Here is a 25,835-nt window from a genome sequence, read left to right as displayed (position 1 = left end):
GTAGACAAAGATGCAATCTTTTGGCGGATGTTCGAAAATGAATGTATTCCCCTAGCATCAGATTACACAACAAAAACTCGTTTAAAAGTTAAAAAAAAAGTTTGTCTTAGTTCATATGTTAATCTAGGATAGTGTTCATAAGATTTTATCTTGTATTTCACAAATTCAAAACAAAAATATCTGCCCGAAAGGATTTTTCATTAATATCGAGAAAAGTCTAGAGGAGTGTCGAATGGGTTGTCAGGAAAACTTTGTACATGCGCACCTGTTATTTCCTGTACATATTTTTGGGGAAAGACTGCTGAAGTTCAATAGGAAAAACACCGTGATATTCCGTCCATTTCAAAGGTATGAAGTCGTTTTGGTTCTGTTGATAGAGAGAGAACAACCGCTCGATCGCCAAAATGCGATACACTGTGAATATTACTTTCATCTGACGAACTAAATGATATTCTGCCAATAACAACAAAACTGCACTGTCAGTCGTAAAATGCATGTCAGTGACAGTTTGGATCTGGTATTGTATTGTCAAATCACAGTCATATGGCCTTGATATTGATTGGAATGGACGATGAAATGATTATAATCTTGTTTAATTCATTCATTACTTTTAATTTTTTTTTGTTATATTGTCTCCCAAACATTGGTCTTCCAATAAGACCTCCGTCACATCAGCTGATCGTCCTTGATGACCCGATTCATAAGCACAGTGGATAAGGTTAACGGCGCAGGAGGTGCGTACCTTTGACTTTGGGTCACTTCGGCGGCATAGGGGATAGCTCGAATCGCAAAAAATGGCCGATGATAGTTGTATATGCTTAAAATTTCAGTTTTCATCAAAGATAAATAATTGAGAGGAAAATTAATAAAAACCAACAGTTTTTGGTTATACAGTGATTTCCATTATATTGATGAGATGTGTTGATTGGAGCCAAAGTTGCATGAATCGTTCAAGCTAAGTCACATTAGTCATGCGAGTAGGGGCGACAGGTGATTTGTTCACATTTTTGCTGTCAAAATACACAGCGTGTGGTGGTTTTTAGCTCACCATCAACAGATGGTGGGCTATCCAAATCGCTTTTTGTCCATGGTCCGTCGTCCGTCCTTCCGTCCGTCTGTCCGTCCGCCGTTCCGTCCGTTAACAATTCTTGTTACCGCTATTTTTCAGAAAGGACTTGAGGGATCTGTCTCAAATTTCATATGTAGGTTCCCCTAGCTGCGATGACGTAGCTCTGAACGACGGACGGAAGATTTCTGACAGATGGTCGTCGTTAGAGCTACGATTCCGTCCCATTGCCCGTAGTGTTGCAAAACATCCAGCGGTGAAAATGTTGCATTTCATGTGTGTCATGTAATTTTTTAATTAAATTCAACAATATCAAACATTTTTAACATAAAATGATTATTTATTTACCCACCTCCATGTCTAAATTATGTTTTGAAGCACTTTTGAATGGCTCACATCTCCGACACGGCTCACTTGACCGCCATGATGCTTCTCGTTAGAAAGTCTCGCGCTCCAAATATGGCACCTAGTACCATATATGGAATGACCTACAAATTTTCACTACGAAAGAAATAAATGTTACAAAGTTTTTAACATGAACTTTAAAAATTCTTTTTTGCTTAATTCTTAATAATACTTACATTTGTTCAGTTTCACCATATTTATTCTTAGTTTGTTGGCTTTTTAAAACTTTTAAACATATTTTACCTGTTGAGTGTTTCATTTCGTCACGGTTTCCGGTAAATCAAACATGGCGGCGTATTTGAACAGGATTATACATGTGTTGTGTTTGCCTTGGATTTTACCTCTAATAGTTGATGAAAGATTATAATCGAAAGGTTTGTGAATTGAATATTGATCATAGTTGTCAGAACAATACAGTTACATAAGGATAATACCCGAAAAATATATTTTTATCAGTCTCAAAGTGCCCGATGTGGATCACATCGGGGCTTGCAACACTAGCGGCAACGGGGTGGAATTCATACCCTGCCGGGAACCGGAGTGGAGGCAGGGTATGATTATTCATTCTAAGGTTCCCCTAGAGCCCTGGTTGTGCATATTGTATTTTGGGACCAATGGCCTGGTTCGGTCAACAAAATGGCCGCAAGGCAGCCATCTTGGATTTTGATACATTTAGTTAAAGTTTGTTACCGCTATTTCTCAGAATGTACTGAAGGGATCTTTCTCAAATTTCACATGTAAGTTTCCCTAGGGGCCTAGTTGTGCATATTGCATTTTTGGACCAATCGGTTAACAAGATGGCTGACAGGCTGCCATCTTGGATTTTGATAGTTTAAAGTTTGTTCCCGCTATTTCTCAGAAAGTACCTAAAGAATTCTTATCAAATTTCATGTACAGGTTCTCCTAGGGCCTTAGTTGTGCATATTGTATTTTAGGACCGATCGGTGAGCAAGATGGCCAACAGGCCGCCATGTTAGATTTTGACAATTGAAGTTTGTTACAGCTATTTCTCAGAAAGCACTGAAGGAATCTGTCTCAAATTGCATGTGCAGGTTCCCCTAGGGGCTTAGTTGTGCATATTGCATTTTGGGACCGATTGATGAACAAGTTGGCCGACAGGCCGCCATCTTGGATTTTGATGGTTAAATTTTGTTACCGTTTTTTCTCAGAAAGTTTTGAAAGAATTCTTCTCAAATTTCATGTACAGGTTCGCCTAGGGCTTTACTTGTGCATATTGCATTTTGGGACTGATCGATAAACAAGATGGCCGACAGACCGCCATCTTGGATTTTGACAATTGAAGTTTGTTACAGCTATTTCTCAGAAAGCACTGAAGGGATCTGTCTCAAATTGCATGTGCAGGTTCCCCTAGGGGTCTTGTTGTGCATATTGCATTTTCGGATCGATCGGTGAACAAGATGGCCAACAGGACGCCATCTTGAATTTTGATAGTTGAAGCTTGTTACCACTATTTCTTAGAAAGTACTCAAGGGATCCGTCTCAAATTTCATGTGAAGGTTTCCCCTAGGTCCCTGGTTATGCATATTGCAATTTTGATAGCAATCGGTACCTGTCGGCCATCTTGGACTTTGACAATTGAAGTTTTTTTTCCGCTTATGTCTAAGAATGTACGGAAGGGATCTGTCTCAAATTGCATGTGATCAGGTTCCCACTAGGGGTCTTGATTGTGAACATTGCATTTTAAGTGAACCGATTCGGTGAACCAGATGGCCAACAATGTGGATTTTAGATAATTGAAGTGTAAGTTACTGTATAACAGTGTAAAAACTTGTATAATTATTGCGCACCAGTGAAAATTGCGCAGGTACATTTATATAGGGCAGTAAATACTGCAAAAAATCTCCTCATCAGAATCTGTTATTCGCAAACCCCATTTTTTGTGAAAAAAACGATGGCAATGAGTCCCCAAAATCGTATGGTATGAAGGTGACAATTTAATGCAAAATAGTTCCCCTGAAAAGCTTAACAACTTGCACAATACGAAGTGTTGTATTAAAACGAATAACATATTACAACCGCATCGTGTTCTAGTTTTTCTTTATTGTTGCCACCCTTAACCTTGAAATACAAAAATATCTTGAGATGTCAAAATCATCGGCGGTCCGGTCCACGCCGTACTCCCGGCACAAGTCAAAGCAATTGAGCTATTACACATGAATCGTAATCAGGTAAACAAGATAAAACAGATTATATAGAATCTATTTGTTTAAAATTGTCACAATAAGTAAATTAGTGTGTTTGAGATCATTAACAATCAACAGCAATCGGCTAGCGGATACGTATATTTAGCTTGCACAATCACATTGCGAGTAAACTCAACTACCTGATACGGTACCAGATCCAAGCTGATGGCTAATAATATTATAAATACGGTTGAATATGTCATTAACCTTGTAGCTTGTTAATTCAGCAGTAATAAAATTGCAAACCACTTATTAAATACTAAAAAATTCCCACGTGTGTTTTGACTTTTTGCACACGGCCTTCAGCTGGGCCCCGCCTACGTAAGGGTTTCCATGTGCAAAGCTAATGGCTAATTATATTTATCAATACGGTTGAATAGTCACTAACCTTGTAGCTTGTTAATTTCTGCATTAATAAAATTGCAAAACCCTTATTAAAAGTCCTAAATATAGGTCAGTTTAGGCATCTATAAATCCCACGTGTGTTTTGACTTTTTTGCACACGGCCTGCAGCTGGGGTATACGTATGTTATGTGTATACACACACTCTCTACAGACTTTCTCTAAGCCTCTCTCCCCTAAAAAAATACAGGTAAAAAACTAGATTGACCCGGCCAAAGTCACTGACTGTGGCTGTCCCATTATACTACGAGGTGCACAGGGTATACATCGCTTGCTGTCAGTAGAAGCCATGCTCTCAGTCAGAGTCGCCATTGAATTCTCAGGGCAAATGGAAACAAGACGATGTGATCATAACTTAACTCTTTAATTAGCCTTAGATAATCCACTTTAATAGGTGAGGCATTGTTTTTTACAATCTTTAATACCTTGTATCATATAAAATGGCTACCATACACAGAGCGGTACCTCAACATTCATAGATCGTCAGCCCCTCAGAATGGACAGATTTTTTTCCCCGTAAAATTTTTAAATCTCCTCTATCAATAATAATTTGCGCACCCCCAACTTCAAATTTTATTTTTGCCACGAAAAAGTGCGCAATTACACAGTTTTTACTTAGAAAGTAGTCAATTAAAGGATCTTTCTCAAATCTCATGTGTAGTAATATGTAATAAAAGCTTGAAAAGCAGAGAAAAGATCCCTCTTTCCTTTGTCAGACAAAGATCGTTCTTAGGTGGGCGCCAAGATCCCTCTGGGATCTCTTGTTTATGTAACTGTTACTTGACAATGTGTGTGTAAAGATATGTAATTGATGTTATAATTAGATGTTTGTAGATTAATTTGCAAAGAAATTTAAGGTGTAATTCAGTGGTAATATGATGAAAAAGTGAATATGTTGAGGATAGAGTATGGGTGAGGAGGCCTGGGTGAGCATTTTGCTGCTATATAGGTATTTGTTAGCCTTATAAATTATAAACTAGAGTCATGTAGTCTCATTTAAAAGAAATTACTCGATATTCCAACTCTACATGGAATCTATTGAGGGATACATGTGTTTTATGTTTATATCTTTCATTCATTTAGGTAATTAATTACTATTTTATTTTAATCTGTTATAACGTTGGACAAGTACCTGATACCTAAGCCAGGATGTTAGTTAGATAAGTCAGCTAGTTAAAACTGCCAGTGTGAGATTTGGGTAAGGGATTATGTCAGAGCTCGGGGTGGGGGGGTTATTGTCTTGTACATGTACAGCAATGCTTGAAAAAAAATCCAATAAAATCCTTGCCTACATTTTCAAATGAAATAAAGTAGATTTCCTAAATTAAGTAGGTTTAATTACAATTATTATATTGTTTTGTTTTAAATAAAACTACATAGAGTAGTCTCGTATGTAGACTTTATTTTACAGGTACATAGCTGTAGGCTGTCGTTATAAACAATATAACCCCCTGGAGATAAATTATAATGGTACCAATGAGGTATACCTATATGCTGTGAACCTTGACTGATCATCATATCAAGTAATTAATAAGGTGTTACATTTGGTATTTGAGAGGGGAACGGCCCCAGGGAATGACTCAAATGAGGGTGGAAAAGGCCCTGCATGGTAGTCAAGACAACAGGACCTATAGCTAGTGCCTATAGATAGTTACAGGTACACTTCGTAAATACTTAGCTGCCATTATTACATGACTATATACCTGTATCCCCATCTGTGTCTACGTACCCGGCCTACTATACCTTTCGGCCGGGTACGAATTGGTCCCTATGTGTCGTAGTGGAGCACTGCCTCCGAAAATCACTCGGGCACAGTTTTTATACTTTTTTGTAGGTTTCCAACTATTTCATGCGTATACATGCATTTGCATATTATTTTTGCCCAAAACAAATATAACTACCATTCTTAATATCTATCGTACCGCTAACACGACGTCAAATTCACAATTTGTAGACTTGCTGTATAAATTCCGTTCAGAAAGACCTTCATATGTATCATGGAAAAATATAGAGCTTCGACGAGAATTTTATATTTTATGTGGTTCAGTTTTATTGCCTTGTAGGTAAGCAATAGCAGTAATAGGCACCAATTGTAGCTCTAAAGACGACACCATTTTCTGTCTAAAAGTTTTTTGAGCTAAAATATTGCAGCTAACATTGGATATACACATAGCTAAGTAATGATACAATTCAGAAGTGTACAAATTGGCTATTTTTCAAAGATTGTTATTTTATGATGTTATTCTTGTATTTCAAATATTAACTACATACCTCATTACCTGACATATTTGATAGTGCTATTAGGTAATATAGCAGTTCTAGTTGCCATGGCAACAATTTTATTATACACAAATTATGCAAAATGTGAAAATTTCATCAAAAATTCAAAATTGGCCTTTTTTATGCAATTTTTCATTTAGCTAACATAGAGCGCATTCTAGAACAAACTTTACATCTCTCAAAATGGTGTATATTGTGTGTCTGCTAATTCCCATAGATATAAAGTTTGTTCTAGGTTGTGCTCTATTGCTTTTAAAAGAAAAACTATCAAAAACTATGCCAAAATTGATCGAATTTTCAAATTTGCATAATTAATGCAAAGTTAACATGGTTATATAGCAAAAACATACTTTCTTTCAACAAAAATATCATTAAAATTTTATCAGGAGCGTATTCAATATTTCAAACGCAGCAACTTAATTTCTAAATACTAAATTTGAAATTTGGTAGATTTAGGGGCCAAAAAGAGCCATTACCATATCTAGTCCTTTACTGGATGAAAATAAAAACAAGCAATTATTCTGTGTGTAAAAACACTAAAACAGATTGAAAATTAAAATGTTTCTGACAACATGAATTATGACACATTATCTGCAAATTTTGCGTGATTTCAGTGTAGATCTCATGTTGATAGGAATACCACCAAAAATGATGATATCACCAAAAAATATCTTAATCAAAATTTATTTCAAAGCTTATGATTGAAGATATCAAACTATATATGTTTAAAAGAGATCAAGTCTCTGGTGTAAATATCACCAAAAAACAGGGACGTATATGACTTATAAAACATGTAAATGCAAATTAGACTCATCTAAATTCATTTTACATAAGAAGATCATTCTGAAGATTACAGAAAGGTATATATGCAGTCAAGCGCCGTCCCCAGCTAAAATAGGGAATTGTAATCTAAGTAAAATCACTGCATGCTTTGTATTTTGAAAACGAAAACGTTAACAAATCAACCAACTCACATGACTTATGAGGCTTAGTTTGAACAAATTGTGTATCTTTGCCTCCGATCAACACATCTCTTGGATAGAATGGAAATTACTACATGAAAAAAATGTTGGTTTTTAATTTTCCTCTCAATATCTTTGTCTATGATTGATTGAAAAAGTGTATACAACTATCGTCGACCATTTTCTCGCATTGAGCTCTCCCCAATGCCGCAGGACCGCCCCCTGAGTCATAGGTACATACATGTACTCTCTTGCACCCAGATTCCTTTAACCTTCTTTACTGACAGTGACTAAGAACTATTTTTGCATCCTATGTTAATTGTCTAAAATATTTTCCATGCCATCATTATAGAGAAATTTATCTTAATTGTAGACTTGTAATTTTTTAGACGCAATTTTACTGAGGCAAAGAAGGAAATGACAGTTTTATTAGATATTGTTTGGATATATTGCTCACTACTCGGATATATTGCAATGGTAGAACATTTAAATTATATCGAAATAAGTGCTTGATTTAACTAGCTTTTATGTTGCCAACTTTGAAGTTTTTATGTACACTTCCGGGGATTATTTTTTTTAAATGTAAGATTACTAGGAATAATTAATTGCATACCATATTTTGGCCATTGATTCTGTTGTTCATTCCATTTATGGAACACCTGCGCAAACCCTGCGAACGCCTTTACCATTGTATGCTTAATTGCAAGTCACTAATAAAATAAGTTGGTGCAAAATATCTCCCCTACATATAACGTAAAAATAAAAAATGATACCCAACTCTGAATACAGACTCAATGCATTTATTGTGTAAACATTTAAAAAAGAAACAAAACCAAAATAGTTCAAAGATAAAGTCTAACATGTTGAAGTTAGAATATTTAGATGATGCAAGATTTGGTCGTTTTTAGCTCACCTGGCCCAAAGGGCCGGTGAGCTTATGTCATGGCGCGGCGTCCGTCGTCCGTCGTCCGTCCGTCAACATTTCCTTTAAATTGCTACTAGTCATAGAGTTCTGCATGGATTGTAACCAAATTTGGCCATAAACATCCTTGGGGGAAGGGGAACAGAACTTGTATAAATTTTGGCTCTAACCCCCGGGGGCAGGAGGGGCGGGGCCCAATAGGGAAAAGAAAGGTAAATTCTATAAAACGCTATTTGTCCTAGAGTTCTGCATGGATTGTAACCAAATTTGACCAGAAAACATCCTTGAGGGAAGGGGAACAGAACTTGTATAAATTTTGGCTCTAACCCCCCCGGGGGCAGGAGGGGCGGGGCCCAATAGGGGAAATAGAGGTAAATCCTATAAATCGTTACTTGTCCCAGAGTTCTGCATGGATTGTAACCAAATTTGGCCACAAACATCCTTGGGGGAAGGGGGAAAGAACTTGTATAAATTTTGGCTCTGACCCCCTGGGGGCAGAAGGGGCGGGGCCCAATAGGGGAAATAGAGGTAAATCCTATAAAACGTTACTTGTCCTAGAGTTCTGCATGGATTGTAACCAAATTTGGCCACAAACATCCTTGGGGGAAGGGGGAAAGAACTTGTAAAAAATTTGGCTCTGACCCTTGGGGCAGGAGGGGCGGGGCCCAATAGGGAAATAAGAGGTAAATATTCAAATTCCTTCAGAAAAGAAACAATGAACCTGTATTCAGAACATGACTTGACATTACTACTAACCAGGTGAGCGATACAGGCCCTCTGGGCCTCTTGTTAGTAAGGTAACTTAGATTTGAATTGACTATGGAGACTGAATAATAATCAAATTAAAGTGAATAGTCGGGCAAAGAAGGGCTAAAATCGGTAAAATGGTGTTAATATATCCAGTATAATTTCTTATGAAATAGAAAAATAAAATCCCCCATCAAAATCGCTCTGTATGCGAAGAAATTAATATTTATTATGGGAATCCTAATGCGTCCTCCCGACCGGCTATCAGTGCAGTTCAATCTTAACGCATGCGCAACATTCACCACTCTCCGTAGTAAACAAAACATGGCTACCGTAGTTTTGAACCAAAAGGTTTCCGCCAAAACAACCAACTGACTCACCTAAAATGTGAAAGGAAAGGCAATGGAGCAGCGACAATCCCAACAAATGACTCGGTAAACATTAAGACGCATGGAGAGTGTTAATACAACTTGTTATAGTGAAGAGAACAGTTCAAACGAGCACACGGCTCCGGACCGCTACTGTACGTACCTAGGCCTACTACCCTGTACTCCCTGCTCAGCTGATAGTGAGTGAGTCTTCGTATTTTGATCATTATGTAAATAGTCCCTAGCAGTATTTTTTCATGAATGAGTGGTCACATATGGTCACATGTTTCATACCTGTTCCCCAATCGCGTAAAAACGTAACCCTGGGGTAAATAGCGGTTCTTTCGTGGGGCCTCTTTAGGGGTATACGTAATGAATGCCCTGTATATTTATAAAAATGTACCGTTGTAATGCATGCACAGTTAGAATGTAACCGCTAGTGCATTATCAAGCTAAGATTTGTTTCAATTAATCTATAATATTATGCTACCGGTCAATTCATACAGTTCTGATGTATATATTTATAGATTTTTGATTTGTAAATTATTGTTCTGTATATGTTCTGGTAGTGTTATACACATACATTGTATGTAGGATTTACATTGTAGGTTAATTGGTAAAATTGTATTGTATATGTTCTGATATACACATATACATATATGTACATGTAGGTTTTAGCTTGTTCTTTAGATATATTTGGAGGACACATACAGTATTATTTCTGGTCATAATAATAAATAGTGTTTGTATATTTATTACAACTGTACCTGGTTCATGTGTATATGACAAACTTTACAGAGAGTTGAAATGTACTGCAGCCATGTATCATTTATGATTATTCTGAATTTTTGTTGGAACTATAGATAATGAATTTTGTATCTTTTTTGAAACAATATTTGATTCTGTTAAATGCATCAGTGACACATTCACAACTTATAAAATAAAAATAAAAAACCTGTGGAATGAACCTACATTTATTCATTTATATATATTTGAAATTGATCATTTCAATTTTTGTCATATTCAACAGATATAAAAAATTGTTGGTTCTTTTTTTTTCAGGCACCATGCATGCATAGTGACATGAATACAGAAAGTCCATCCCTTGGACCTGTGTACAAGTGTATGTATACATATACATACAATTAGCATCATATGAAGACTGAAGAATGTTGATTTGAGTGCTCTTGAAAGTAAAATTTACCAATATGGACCTAGAAGATCATGAACAGAACATTTAAACAGTATTAATTTATTAAATGTTCCTTTCAACTGTAATCATTAAATAAAATCATGATGCAATACTTTTTCATTGTTTAACTTTGTAGAAATATTTGTTTATATATATAGTCCTCTAGATCCAGTGATTATAATTCTTGCATCCATATGCCTGCCCATTTGTTTGTCAGGGCTTGTGAGATAGCTTTTCAATTACTTTTAAAATATAAGGATATTTTTAGCTCACCTGGCCCGAAGGGCCGGTGAGCTTATGTCATGGCGCGGCGTCCGTCGTCCGTCCGTCGTCTGTGCGTCAACATTTCCTTTAACCGTCTGTCCGTCAACATTTCCTTTAAAACGCTACTAGTCATAGAGTTCTGCATGGATTGTAACCAAATTTGGCCACAAGCATCCTTGGGGGAGGGGGAACAGAACTTATATAAATTTTGGCTCTGACCCCCCGGGGGCAGGAGGGGCGGGGCCCAATAGGGGAAATAGAGGTAAATCCTTTAAAACACTACTTGTCCTAGAGTTCTGCATGAATTGTAACCAAAATTAGCCACAAACATCCTTGGGGGAGGGGGAACAGAACTTGTATAAATTTTGGCTCTGGTTCCCCGGGGGCAGGAGGGGCGGGGCCCAATAGGGGAAATAGAGGTAAATCCTTTAAATCGCTACTAGTCATAGAGTTGTACATGAATTGTAACCAAATTTGGCCACAAACATCCTTGGGGGAAGGGGAACAGAACTTGTATAAATTTTGGCTCTTGTCCCCCAGGGGCAGGAGGGGCGGGGCCCAATAGGGGAAATAGAGGTAAATCCTTTAAATCGCTACTAGTCATAGAGTTCTGAATGGAATGTAACCAAATTTGGCCACAAACATCCTTGGGGGAAGGGGAACAGAACTTGTATAAATTTTGGCTCTGACCCCCCGGGGGCAGGAGGGGTGGGCCCCAATAGGGGAAATAGAGGTAAATCCTATAAATCGCTACTAGTCATAGAGTTCTACATGAATTGTAACCAAATTTGGGCCACAAACATCCTTGGGGGAAGGGGAACAGAACTTGTATAAATTTTGGCTCTTGTCCCCCGGGGGCAGGAGGGGCGGGGCCCAATAGGGGAAATAGAGGTAAATCCTTTAAATCGCTACTAGTCATAGAGTTCTGAATGGAATGTAACCAAATTTGGCCACAAACATCCTTGGGGGAAGGGGAACAGAACTTGTATAAATTTTGGCTCTGACCCCCCGGGGGCAGGAGGGGTGGGCCCCTATAGGGGAAATAGAGGTAAATCCTATAAATCGCTACTAGTCATAGAGTTCTACATGAATTGTAACCAAATTTGGCCACAAACATCCTTGGGGGAAGGGGAACAGAACTTGTATAAATTTTGGCTCTGGTCCCCCGGGGGCAGGACGGGTGGGGCCCAATAGGGGAAATAGAGGTAAATCCTATAAATCGCTACTTGTCCTAGAGTTTTGCTTGGATTGTGACCAAATTTGGCCATAAACATCCTTGGGGGAAGGGGAACAGAACTTGTATAAATTTTGGCTCTGACCCCCTGGGGGCAGGAGGGGTGGGGCCCAACAGGGGATTTAGAGGTTAATATTAAAATTCCTTCAGAAAAGAAACAATGAACCTGTATTCAGAACATTACTTGGCATTACAAACCAGGTGAGCGATACAGGCCCTCTGGGCCTCTTGTTTACATATAGCAATATAGATACCATTGTCTTAGGATTTCTAAATTCTACTTTACAAGAGAGTAGACTCAACATATAAATAAAACCATAAAACTAGCAAGTTATCTGAAATGTTACAAATCTTTTTGTCTGAACCAAATTTCACATTTATTGTCTATGTGTAACTTGTACATAGACCATTTATGTATTAATACTTTAGTAACAGTGATTACAAACACATAGACTAAAATGTAGTATGTAGTACTATGTACATCTGTCTTTGATTTGAGTTCTAAACAAAAAAGTGGTACCTATTGGGAAGTTGTAACTTGGGCGGGGGGTGAAATACAGAAGAAATAGCTACACATGGAAAAAAGAAAGATATACAGTACCATATGGATTCAAAGTTGCTCCAAAATCAATGAGACTAAATAACCAAAAAAAAAAGCCATGTAAACCCCAAATATGCAATGACCAGATCAATGATAAAGCACCCTTCCACTTCCAGTTATTTGTAGCTATTTCTTCTATATTTCACCCCCCCCCCCTCCCACCCAAGTTACAACTTCCCAACCTCATGATTCTTCTGTCTTTTAGCCCCCCCCCCCCCCCCCCCCACCCCCCAACACACACATACCTGATTGATTGTCATGTTATTTCAGGTTTCTATTCAGGTATTATTCCTAAAAACCAAAAAGGGTATACACACTGTGTACTCTCAAAGGAGGGGTACCACTTCATTCAAAAATAGAATTTACAATTTCAATTTTATTATTATTACTGGACTATTAAAACAGTATAGAACCCCTCGGCTACAGACAAAGTACTGTGGTACACATTTCTCTTAATTAATTACTTTTCCAACTCAATCATCTTTTTCTCCAGAGCACAAAAAAGAACAGGAAACAACAGAAAAGGAAAACAACATACATGTAGGCCTATATGTTTTCTGGAAATATATATGATGTGTTATTTCTCACAGCATAGGCCTACATGAATGTGAAGAATTAAATATTATCAATGTTTGAGAGAATTTCCTAGTTGTAATTCTATAGCAGCTACATGGAATGTACGTTTACATATATACATTGTACAATACATATACACATAAAAGTTTCTTTCCTTCCAGCTGGACATTCATGTCATCTCTCTCCAGAACTCAAATATTGTTTACAAAAAAAAAAACAGAGACATAGATAATTTAATTAAATCTCTGCAAAAAACTACACGAATAATTGAACACATATATTGTACTTGTAAAATATCTATGTATGAGCTAATTTATTTTCACATCTTTGACAGCTACATGCATGGACGTTGTATGGAACGTTTTCGTGTGGTTTTAAATGGGAAATTATGTTACGATTATTTGTATTTAACCTTCATGATTCGGTTGATGTAAAATACGACGAATGCGATGCTGCAATAATTGCCCCTTGCCGGGGCCCCATCTCTGCATCGGCCGAATATTTGTGTCGATTTCCATGTATAAAGATGCTTTTATCGAAAAATGATTACAAAGCATTGTCATTAATGTAAGAATACTTCATTTGCATCAAATGTATCCTCTCAAAACAACAATTTACATACCGCATTAGTGGTTTATCACACGAAACGAAACCGACAAGACTGAGAAACACATGTCCATGTTGACATTTCCACGCAGCCTCGTTTTCAAAGAGTTTGGCGATGTTGACATTTCCACGCAGCCTCGTTTTCAAAGAGTTTGGCGAATTTATATTTAGAACTGTGCTAAATTTACACGGGGCTTCCCCAAAATTTCAATGGTCAAAACTGGACACCGTAAGCAGAACTTGACCATCATTGTGGTATGCAATGACTTTTGGAAGGCCAAAGAATGCATTTAGACTGGTTTCCTTTGCACGACTATTCACTTTAAGTGTGGTACACTTTCTAAAGTTTGATTTCTTAAACAGAAGTTAAGCATTTCTGTATACATGTAGTAATAAGAATTGAGAGGATGTTTGCAAGTTGAATAATTTCTGTTAACCAGGTGGTTGTAGGCCATGGAGCCTATGGAACAGGAAGAACCTCTCCAGCAAGCCACAGTCTACCAGAGAGACAGTGTGTATGGTCGACTGGAAAACTTTGAAATAGACAAGAAGATAGGCAAAGGTCAATTTTCTGAGGTTTATCGTGCTCGTTGTAAGGTCGATGGAAGTGTTGTAGCTTTGAAAAAAGTACAGGTAGGTATCATAGCCCATAATCTAAGTTCATAATCTAAAGTGTATTTATTCATTTTAACCATTATATATAAAGATGAAATTTGATTTAAATGAAAATTATATATAAATTTAAAAAATAAATGTATATTTTTATCCCACCATCATCAAATGGTGGGCTGTTCAAATCGCTTTTTGTCCATGGTCCGTCGTCCATCCATCCGTTAACAATTCTTGTTATCCCTATTTCTCAGAAAGTACTGAAGGGATAATTCTCAAACATATGTATGTTCCCCTAGGGCCCTAGTTGTGCATATTGCACTTTGGGACTGATCGCTTAACAGGCAGCCATCTTGGATTTTGACAGTTAAAGTTTGTTATCGCCGTCTTGGATTTTGATAGTTTGTTATGGCTATTTCTAAGAAAATACTGAAGTGAACTGTCTCAAATTTAATATGTACAGAAGTATATTTAAAAAAGTTTGAAAAGCAGAGAAAAGATTCCTCTTTCCATTATCAGACATAGGTCATTTTTTGGTGGAAGATCCGTATGGGATCTCTTGTTCTTCTATTTATTAATGAAACTATTTAATTATTCTGTATGTGTGTTAAATGTTCACAATAACAATAGTGCTGCCAATATAAGTTAAATGATGAATGTTCTCACTATTTTAATCCTACAGTATTCACAAAGAAGGTAAATGCAGATTACTTTTTATTTCAGATATTTGAAATGATGGATGCTAAAGCCAGACAAGATTGTATAAAAGAGATTGACCTGCTGAAAGTAATCATCTAAAATCATTTACAGTTCCTGTATTATCTATTGTAATTGGAAAAAATATGATATGTATATGGTACTGATAAATAATTGTTAATACAATACTGTAGGAGTACTCTGGTTGAGGTAATGCTGTATAAGAGGCTCACAACTGTAACTAATGGTATGACAGACCAACCAATGAAACTAATATTGAATGTTCTATATTTTTATCTGTTGATATAAACTTGATCTCCTTTCCTTTTTCTTTCTTTACAATGGTTACAAAATTAGCATCAAGTATCAACAAGAAAGAAATGTGATTTGGAAGCAAGTTTAAAACTAATCCTTATCCTAAGATCTTTTGATCTGTTGAACTTGAGCATGCTTTCTCTTTACTATAAATTTTACATAAAACCATCAAATGCAAGCTATAAAATCATCATAAAGTTTGTATGTGCTAAATGTTTAAGAAAAAATCTTTATTTTTGTTTCAGCAACTCAACCATCCCAATGTGATAAAATACCTATCGTCTTTTATAGAAAATAATGAGCTTAACATTGTACTAGAATTGGCTGATGCTGGAGATTTGTCTCGTATGATCAAGGTAGGTATATACATACATATTAAAGACCCTTTGATAGTATAACTTGTACCAATAAATATTGAGCGATGGTCTTGATATTTTGTTATATCTAGTTCACAACAGCGTTCAAAATTAATGCCTGTCTGTCTGCCAGCAACTTTGGTGAGAGCCTATGATACTAATCCAGTATGCAGATATATTTTGTTAGTAAAACTACTACTATTATTTGCTAGTAATTATATAAGCTACAAGGAAGAATTGTACCTTTTGTAAGACCAGTAACTTTCCGTCAGGACGAGTAACTTTTAGGAAAAATTCCTTAAGATAGAACACTGGTTGACAGTCATAATTTGTCGTTACTATATATGTAATATAATTAGATCAGAGCTATAATTTGTTAAGTATATCCACCAATCATATTTTTCAGCATTTCAAAAAACAGAACAGATTGATACCAGAGAAGACTATATGGAAATACTTTATACAGATATGTGGAGCTTTAGAACACATGCACTCTAGACGGATCATGCACAGAGGTAAGTATAACCTAGAACTATCACATTTACTCCATACTTGTCATATTTATAGATCAATATACTTTCACGTGTGTAGTCAATTGTATTTTGAAAATGTCATGCAATTGGTAAAGGTGCCTGATTTATAACTTATTCCAACAGCAAGTCATGGTTTCTAAGGTGCTTGACATTTACATCATGCAGTTAACTGTAATTGGTTAATTGTGGTTATGCAGCCTAGGTGTGACAATATCTCTGTTACAGAAAAGGATATAAAAACAAATATTTTATGATGAATGTGTCATTCACATGCAATGTGTACATTAGTTTATTAATTATAGAGACATATTGCTATTTCGAAATTCAACTTCCTCTAAAGTTATATTTAGATTTGATCCTAACCACTTTTATATTACAGATATAAAACCAGCCAATGTGTTTATTACGGCCCAGGGCAGAGTAAAACTTGGTGACCTGGGATTAGGTCGCTTCTTCAGCTCAAAAACTACAGCCGCTCATTCCCTTGGTAAGTAGTTCTGTTTAAACCTTCTAGTACAAGCTTTATCGTTTATAGATTTTAGCTGCTGTTTATGCTATGGATTAAACAACTCTACGTCAATATCACTGAAATATTTCCTAGTACATATATTAATTCAAAAATAGATTAATTACCATTTGTTGCACTGATTTTACAAAATGACTGAACTTACCACAGAAATATTTTTGCACCAATCAGGATATATATATACATACACATGTACATGATAATTATGTATATTCTGGTCCACTGTACCACATGCTGTAGTCTGTTTTGAACCTGGACCTATAACTTATTGATTGACTTTATGGTACTTTTTGTTGCCAGTCGGGACCCCATACTACATGTCCCCAGAAAGAATCCACGAGACAGGCTATAACTTCAAGTCTGATATGTGGTCCTTGGGCTGTCTGCTGTACGAGGTTAGTGCTCCAGATGCCAATCATGTTGATCAATGTTTATGTATCAAATGGAAAAACAGATATATGTATTGTTTGTTTGGGTTTAGAAGGAATCGGGTCCACTCAAATTTACAGTGGACCCTCGATAATCCGGACACCTTCGTTCCCAGCCTAAACGGTCCGGATTAAGTTTTCCGGACTGCCGAATTCTGTGTTCTTAGTCAATTAAATTGTCACTTACGAGTTACTCCCCTTGACCTTGTAATCGATGATAGGCTTTTATGTAATCGATGATAGGCTTTTATGTAATATATGTTTATTATCTCCCGCCCAATGAAGTTGGCGGGGGATATACAAATGGGTTCCGTCCGTCCGTACGAATGGTTTCCGGAGCATAACTCTAAAACCAGTAGAGATATTTCCACGAAACTTCATACACACATTGGTCTTATGGTCTAGTAGTGCCTTTTGCTATTTTTAGGTTTTCATTTTTTGCATTTTTTCCGTAACCATGGAAACATTGCTGAAAATATCATATTTTTGTACCAGGTTCGTTTCCGGAGCATAACTCTAAAACCAGAAGAGATATTTCCACGAAACTTCATAGACACATTGGTCTTATGGTCTAGTAGTGCCTTTTGCTATTTTTAGGTTTTCATTTTTTGCATTTTTTTTTCCGAAACCATGGAAACATTGCTGAAAATATCATATTTTTTGTACCAGGTTCGTTTCCGCAGCATAACTGGAAAACCGGTTGAGATATATGCACGAAACTCCATAGGCACATTAGTCTTATGTCTAGTAGTAGTGCCTTTTGCTATTTTAAGGTTTTCACTTTTTGTACTGTTTTCTGTAACAATGGAAACATTGCTGAAAATGGCAGATTTTTGTGTAAGAATCGTTTCCGGAGCACAACTCTAAAACCAGCAGAGATATTTCCATGAAACTTCATAGACACATTCTTTTTATGGTCTAGTAGTACCTTTTGCTATTTTCAGGTTTTCATTTTTTGCACTTTTTCCGTTATCATGGAAACATTGCTGAAAATATCATGGTAAATGGTAAATGTTACTTTGCAAAACTCCACCGATCTTTGTGTATATAGTCTAATATAAATGTCAAGGCTGCATACCTGATTCAACAATTGCAGCCCAGCTCTACTTGAATTATACTCCATCTTTCTTTAGCTCAACTCTCTTTTTCCTGTTTTTTTTTCATACACATAAGTCTCCACAATCAAACTTCCTTCAGCTTTGATATCTCCATTGGCGGGGGATCTGAATGACTATGTCCTTGTTACAATTAATACTTCGTTTATTATGATTTATATAGGTATTTTTATATTATAACGTTAAGATTATTTAATAAACGTATTTCTTTATCAAAATAAGAAACCTAAAGCCATCGTTAATTGTGTACTATGTATGCATATAGCTACGTATCCCAGTCTTGATCTGTCATACAGAAATTGCTTACCCAAGGATCAATATGATTATCATCTACGTTCTTGGCATAAAAAACTATAATAACAAATAGTTGTGACATTTTATGAACTCGTATAATTATTGTTTTGTATTATGTGTATATATAATGACCATTTCCACAAGTCTTTGCTTTCTGACTTACAGACGTGTGTAACAAATTAACCACACGCCCGTTCAGGTCTAACTTCGTGCACAATGTCACACACCTGTAAATGGCATGTGCCGTGGCCTTTATATCTTATACCACAGACAATGAATTCAAATAGATTCACATACATTTATAATTCTTATTGATTTTGTGAGTATTATCGCACTTTATTGTATCCGATACTCATAGCGATATATTCTGCATGCGAAACAAGTAAGGTATCCACAGCCAGAGATTAAGATAGCATAAATTATCTATTTCTCTGTTATAGCATACGTACCCGTACCCAAGCTCAAACTGCACGTTTAAAAGCGTGCATATGGCTAAAAATATATCTCAAATACAACACTGAAGTTTGATCTCCTATAGAAAACCAATGAACCGTTACATGGCTGCATGTACCCGTGTGAAAGGTGTTCAGGTAAACACCCGTGGCTATGACCTGGCAGCCGTCGTTATGACAACACACTCAGTGTCAAGTGATTTTGTGTATTATACACATGACTGTAGCTTGCCTTGGATTTTCTCAGCATGTGGCGACAACAAATTGTCCGGATTATTGCGGGAACTTATTAACAAAAATTACATTCCGTTCCCAAAATGGAGTTCCGGATTCGGAATACGAATTTCAGGACTAGTGAGTATAAATAACGTTACGGAAATCCATTCCCTGACATTTCCGTCCGGATTGTGAGTTTTCCGGACTATGGGCGTCCGGATTATCGCGGGTCCACTGTATTTTTAATTAAGTATCAATGTGTGTTTATACCCAAATGTTGACTCACTAACTCATTACTAGACCAAATGAATATCAAATCCACATGGTTACTATGCAGATACATCCCTTTAGTCATTACCTAGGATTTAAATCTGGTATGTTACATGTGATAACTTTAATAATTTTGTTATATTACATTAAAGTTTTGATATTTTGTAGATGGCAGCTTTACAGTCACCTTTCTATGGAGACAAGATGAACCTATACTCGCTGTGTAAAAAGATAGACCAGTGTGATTACCCACCTTTGCCAGCCGACTGGTACTCAGAAGATGTAAGAAAATATGAAAAAATATAATTTTACATAGTTGTGATTGTACCAATTTAGAAAAAAAAATACCCGGGTATATATTTTTCCTTACAAAACAGTATAAACACACCATGTAATGGAACTAGTTCATTGCTGTAGACATTGCAATGCATGATATGAAAACAAGATGAATATACCAGTATTCTTTTGTTATCCCCCGCAAAACACATTTGTGGGGGGTATCAAATTGGACTCTGTCCGTCCTTCCGAGATTCTTTTCAAGGCTATAACTCCAAAACCATTCAACGCAGCTCCTTGAAACTTTCTGTATACACCAGATAAGTGCCCTAGTTGTGCCTTTTGCTATTGCGGCCCTTCCATCTTGGGAATTTTTTTCGTTACCATGGAAAATTAGTCCAAAATACCAAATTACGGTTTCCTTTTGTTTCTGGACTATAACTCCAAAACCATTAAATACAGCTCTGCTCCATGAAACTTTCTTTAGATATCAGACAAGTGCCCTAATTGTGCATTTTGCTATTGCGGACCTTCCATTTTAGGAATTTTTTTGTTACCATGGAAACTTAGTCAAAAATACCAAATTATTGTTTCCTTTTATTTCCGGTCTGTAACTCCAAAACCATTCAACACAGCTCCATGAAACTTTCTGTATATACCAGGCAGGTGCCCTAGTTGTGCCTTTTGCTGTTGTGGACCTTCAAATTAAAAAAAATTCTGTTACCATGGAAACTTGGTCAAAATACCAAGTTTCTTTTTGTTATCTGCTGTTATTTTTTTTCATTTTTACAATACTTGCATACATTTTAAGTTATACTTGAATAATTGTTACTTTGACCTTGATGTATTTGGGATTTTATACCAACTGCGGAGCGTGTGGGATAATGCCGTGCTTTGCAGCTCCTTGTTCAATCTTTGTTTACGAGTTGCATTTGTAATAAAATGTTGAACTAGCTCAGAACAGAACAAAATCCTAACAAGATTACTCTTTCAAAAGCATTTCTGTATGTTTCAGCCGAGGAACCTCTTGTTTAAAGCTATTGAAATTTCTGTATATATTTCAGCTGAGGAATCTTATTGCCATTTGTATCAACCCGAAGCCAGAGCAGCGACCAGACATTACCTATGTGAATCAGGTAGCTCAGATGATGCACCAGCGCCATAGCCAAGCCACACCTACCACACCTCATGTCCAGCATCCGCATCATCCACACCTCCAACAGCCTCCACAACAAACACAGTTCACACAACAACCAGCCATGGTCGCCCAGCAACCACAGGTACCACAGCAACAGATTCCCCAGCAACCACCACAGCAACCTCAACAGGAACAAGTTGTGTGAACAAGTTATGTGGAAGGATCTGTTTCATAGTCAAAACCATTCATAACATGTGGGCAGTTTGTGCTCAATTGATATTATCAATATGTTACCTTGTCCCTGGATCTGTTCACAATTGTCTTGTTTTGAAAAATTGAAGAAAACATTTCAAACACATGAAATGGTGATACACTTTCTAATCTGTAATCAAATGATGAATGATAATGACTAGAAAATATTTTTTTGAAATGAGGTTTTTACATGTTCAAATAGAAAAGAAATTAACATCAGATGATTTTGTCAATTTAGAATTATAGTGTATACAATTCAGGTCGGGACTGCAGAATCCAAATGGTTTTTAAAGGTGTTTGACATGTTAATGCTAACCCCCACCTCTTAGTTTCAAGTGTGAATACTAGTGGCGTAGTTGCCATATGCTGACCGTATGTCATTCGCTTTCCTTCACCTTTGAAGCATGGCATGTTCGTAATGACCCTTGTTGTAAAGTTGGACATAAAACACAAATAGGTAAGATATTGTTGAGGTGTATAGTAAATAGAATTTAATTTATTCTTGATAAACCTAAATATACTTGCATGTTATGTAAATTTGATCTTTGTGACTCCACTTTATATACAGTGGAGATTTAAACAGTGCTTTGTATCCGTCCAACCAGAGCATTCAATTATGAGTTTTCGCATCATAGCATTCACTTGTGATCACAAGATCATGTAGATAAATTACTCTCACCATTCCAAGGAGATGTTTGGTCTTTATCAGTGTGTATTTCATTTCATATTTTTTCAAATCACTCCCCTAATCATTCTTGTAAATGTATAAAAAAACTTTAATCGAATGAAAGTGTAGTACATTTGACGAGATATTTTTGTGATGTTATTTTGATGTCATGTGTTAGCAAAACCATTAGAGTATTCATCTTTGAAGATCCATTTTAAAGTAAATTCATTTAATTAGCTAAATAAAAAGTTTTCAATTTGCAGTAAGATTTTTCAAGGGTTTAGATAGTCTTCAGACTCTAATGCTAGTATGAAGATAGTCTAATCAACGAGAATATGAATCTAAAGTCATGCTAGTTGTTATTGCTAAGGCTACTGGTTTTAGCGGTCACATTTTCTATTCTGTATGATTTTGAGCCATGCTGTAATTTATTTTGACAAGGAACATATCATGAGTCTGTTTATTACTGCTTCACTCAATAAATCATCACAATTTGCATAATACATGTGTTCAGATACTGGTGTCCTCTTGTTAAAAGTAAATAATACTGCTGTTCATTACATTATAGGAAATCAGTTTTGTCTGTTCATATTCTCTGTTAGTAGATCTTAAGCCTCTTCTGATTTTACATGCAAGAAATGAAAATGGCTCAATTTTTTTTTTATTCCATTTACTGTATATGGGACCAATAAATTATATAAAAATAAGGTAGTAATGAAATGATGTGTGAGTAGTGAAGGGAATTTGTTTCATGTGTATCCAGATGTCCTTAGTCTTCTCACTATACCAACTGGTCCAGTGCCGTAAAAAGAAAGAACTGTTTATAAGGTAAAAATGTGATCTAAACCAAGGTTTATGTTTTGAAATATTGTCTTATATTTCTAAGTAGTCTGGCATTCCAAGTTGATAATTGATCAACTATGAGTTTATGAAAGGTGTACTGAATCAAGCATCACATGACTCGGGTAACTAATGATCATGGTGGTTAGTGTAGGTTATCAGTGTTTCAGTTTTCTAGTTTAGCATTACTCTAACTTTCAGCATTATTATTTATTTACTTAGGTTGATTAGCTTACTTTTTTATTTAGCTGGTTATGTAACCTGCTTCTTTGTCATTATATATCATTACATATTTTGTCTCATGAATTACGAGAGGGGCCGAGATGGCTGAGTGGTAAAGATGTCTCTACATATTACCACAAGCCCTCCACCTCTGGGTCGTGAGTTCCAATTCCATGTGGGGCAGTTGCCAGGTACTGACCCCTGGTCAGTGGTTTTTCTCCAGGTACTGTGGCTTTCTTCCACCAACAAACCTGGCGCGTCTTTGCATTAACCTGGCTGTTAATAGGACGTAAAACTGAGAAAAAAAATCATAAATTAAAAACTGTCCTTCAGTAAGACCTTCTTTTATCTTTTGCGTTTATATTTGATATCATTTATCATTGCATTTGTGATATAAGGATATGCTGGAGCATGTCAAATTCAAGTGTATTATATTGATAAATTCACCATCCTTGTTTGATATTTACCTTTCATATCAAATTGTCAGGATGTTCAAAATATTAGAAATATTGTTTAAAGTGGATTGTGAAATTATTTCATGTACAATACATTGTAGGTATACTGGTACTATGAAATATGTCTTTTCTTTGATTGTAATGGAAAGGAATTTTTTTCATGAAATCATGTGTTTTAAGAGATGTTTTTTTCTAAAGTGTGACATTAAGAGTAATTTTCAAATATGTTTATGCTGGACAATGTATGCAGATTTGTTAATACTTTATCCAGTTTCCATATACATGTGTTGGTTGACAAATCAATTATGCATATTCTAATTATTCTAAATACTGAACTACTCCGTCCAATCGTCCATCCAACTAGTACATAGTATAATGTGTCTTTTTGTAAATAAATGTCATATGGAGACATAGATTCAGTCTTATACACCTATTCTCATTTCTAAGACAAATAGTTTAGATGTGTTCCCTCGTGAAAGAAATCCTATTATCTCTAACCACTGTACACTATTGACAGTCCTGATCAGGGACTAATATATAGCTTGTTTGTATTTGCCACAAATTTGGATTTAAATATATTTAGAAAAAATTGCATAATGATCTTACTTTTCATCAAGTAATGTGAATACCATGATGTACCATTATTGTGACCTGTGAAATAGAAAACAAATGATACCTGCATGTGTCCTGATGGACTGGTTCTACTGTAATAGTGCTCCATTGGATAAAAGTGCATTTGGAATAGGTTTGTTGATGTCAACTTAGGCTGCATTAGTAGTCCAAAATTAAATTGTTTTAAGCAGTACAAAGAATTTAATTGATTAAGTGCAATACCGGTATATGTCACTTGGTATTCTGTCTGGATATAGAGCAAAATTGTTTCAGCTTCATGGTCTTTATGAGCAGCATACATTTTACAGGCATATTAGGATAAATGGTAAGTACATTTTGTACATAAAATGATAATATATAAAGGCATTATTTAATGATAGGTTTTTAAGATTTAGAAATTGTGCTGGATATCCTCCTGGTTTTTTTTTTTTTTTTTTTTTTCTCCAGTGAAATATTCCCCTTGATTGAAGTGAACACGTCTGTTTAGAATGACTTTGTTAGCATATGTAATGTAATAATTAGTAAATCCTTTTTAAGGTCTGTCACATCCCATGACAAACTTTTGTGCAATTTGTATAGTGTTGTCTCCCCTTTAATCAAGGACACAAACATTGAATATATAGACCCACCTAGACCTTGTACACTTGTTACATTGTATGTATTGTTAAAACCTCTCAGATGTCTGGACTATTTGTTGTCTTTGTTAAAATCTCTGTTTAGAATTTTATGGAAAATTTCCAAAATGTTAAACTATTGTTGTTGTGATTCATTTGTAATTGTTCTTTACAAATGCTATAGGGTCCTGAAATTTCTACCAATTATTGGGTAACTCAAACTCTCTGTAGTATGTAATTGCACTTACTTAAGAAATAGAGTTCACTGATTTACATGGTAATGTTATATTTCAAAAATGTCAAAGTTTTTATCTATATTGTTGGAATAATAACTAAAACCTTAACATAGAAGTGTCCCCTCAATACTTCTAATAGAAATTTTTATTTTGGAAAATAGAAGGAATTCTGTGTCTCCCTTTAGGATTAGATCTGATATTTAGATTTAGATTATCAGTTTCTTAACATTAAAGTTGTCTCTGCTTAATATCAGAATTAAATTCAACATGTAAAGTTGGTGAAGGTCCTTATTTTCATAGTCATGTAATTTACTACAGGAAAAGGTATGATTGTTTCCATTTCTCAATCAGTTATTGGTTAGGAAGCAGCAAATTCCACAACACATTATCCCCAATAAATAAAGCACTGCTGTAGCAGTACTAATGCTGCATGGTACATCAATTCATGTATACATATATAGGGCCATGAATAAATATTTATACCCTTAGGATTTCCTTTGCTATTGCAGTAGTTTGTCTGCATGTTTATCAGGCTCCCGAGATAGGGTTACATCTTTACAAGTTGTGGCTGTTACACGAGATGATCGAATGTCAATATATAAAAGCCTCACCAATTTATATCATGTTTGTAGATTATAAGGGGACAGCTATTTATCTGTAACTCCTGCAGAGGTTTCTATTGTTTTTATTTAAGATGACTTTCTATTTTCAGTGTGTGCTGTAATGTTTGTTAGATCTTCCACTGTTTCCCAGGTATTGTTGAAAGATGAGAGAGAGAACCGAGGAATGAGAGATACTGACATGCATACCTGTATGTTGAGATAGTTTGCTATTTAAATAAGATGTATGATATATAGCAAATAAAGTCACTTTTTGAAATGTTA

At 35.8% G+C, this 25,835-nt stretch overlaps 1 protein-coding gene and 1 long non-coding RNA gene across 2 annotated transcripts in view; both read left to right on the top strand.

Annotated features, from left to right (window-relative positions):
* The window catches only part of LOC138320737 (uncharacterized), a 99,930-nt gene extending 74,095 nt beyond the window's left edge, over positions 1 to 25,835 (top strand). The window contains exon 2 of the long non-coding RNA XR_011208241.1: positions 23,061 to 25,835. This is a non-coding gene — a long non-coding RNA (uncharacterized lncRNA). The remainder of the gene's footprint in view (positions 1 to 23,060) is intronic.
* LOC138320735 (serine/threonine-protein kinase Nek7-like) lies at positions 209 to 25,835 on the top strand. Its single transcript, XM_069263907.1, has 9 exons — positions 209 to 348; positions 14,270 to 14,462; positions 15,162 to 15,224; positions 15,695 to 15,805; positions 16,212 to 16,320; positions 16,718 to 16,825; positions 17,165 to 17,259; positions 19,808 to 19,921; positions 20,980 to 25,835. The coding sequence occupies exons 2-9, from the start codon at positions 14,283 to 14,285 to the stop codon at positions 21,256 to 21,258; spliced, it is 1,059 nt and encodes a 352-aa protein (XP_069120008.1). The 5' UTR covers positions 209 to 348; positions 14,270 to 14,282; the 3' UTR covers positions 21,259 to 25,835.

This window comes from Argopecten irradians, chromosome 4 (genome assembly GCF_041381155.1).
Source record: "Argopecten irradians isolate NY chromosome 4, Ai_NY, whole genome shotgun sequence".
Lineage (NCBI taxonomy): Eukaryota > Metazoa > Mollusca > Bivalvia > Pectinida > Pectinidae > Argopecten > Argopecten irradians.
The sequence above is the reverse complement of the archived record's forward strand: the minus strand, read 5'-3'. Positions and strand labels throughout refer to the sequence as shown.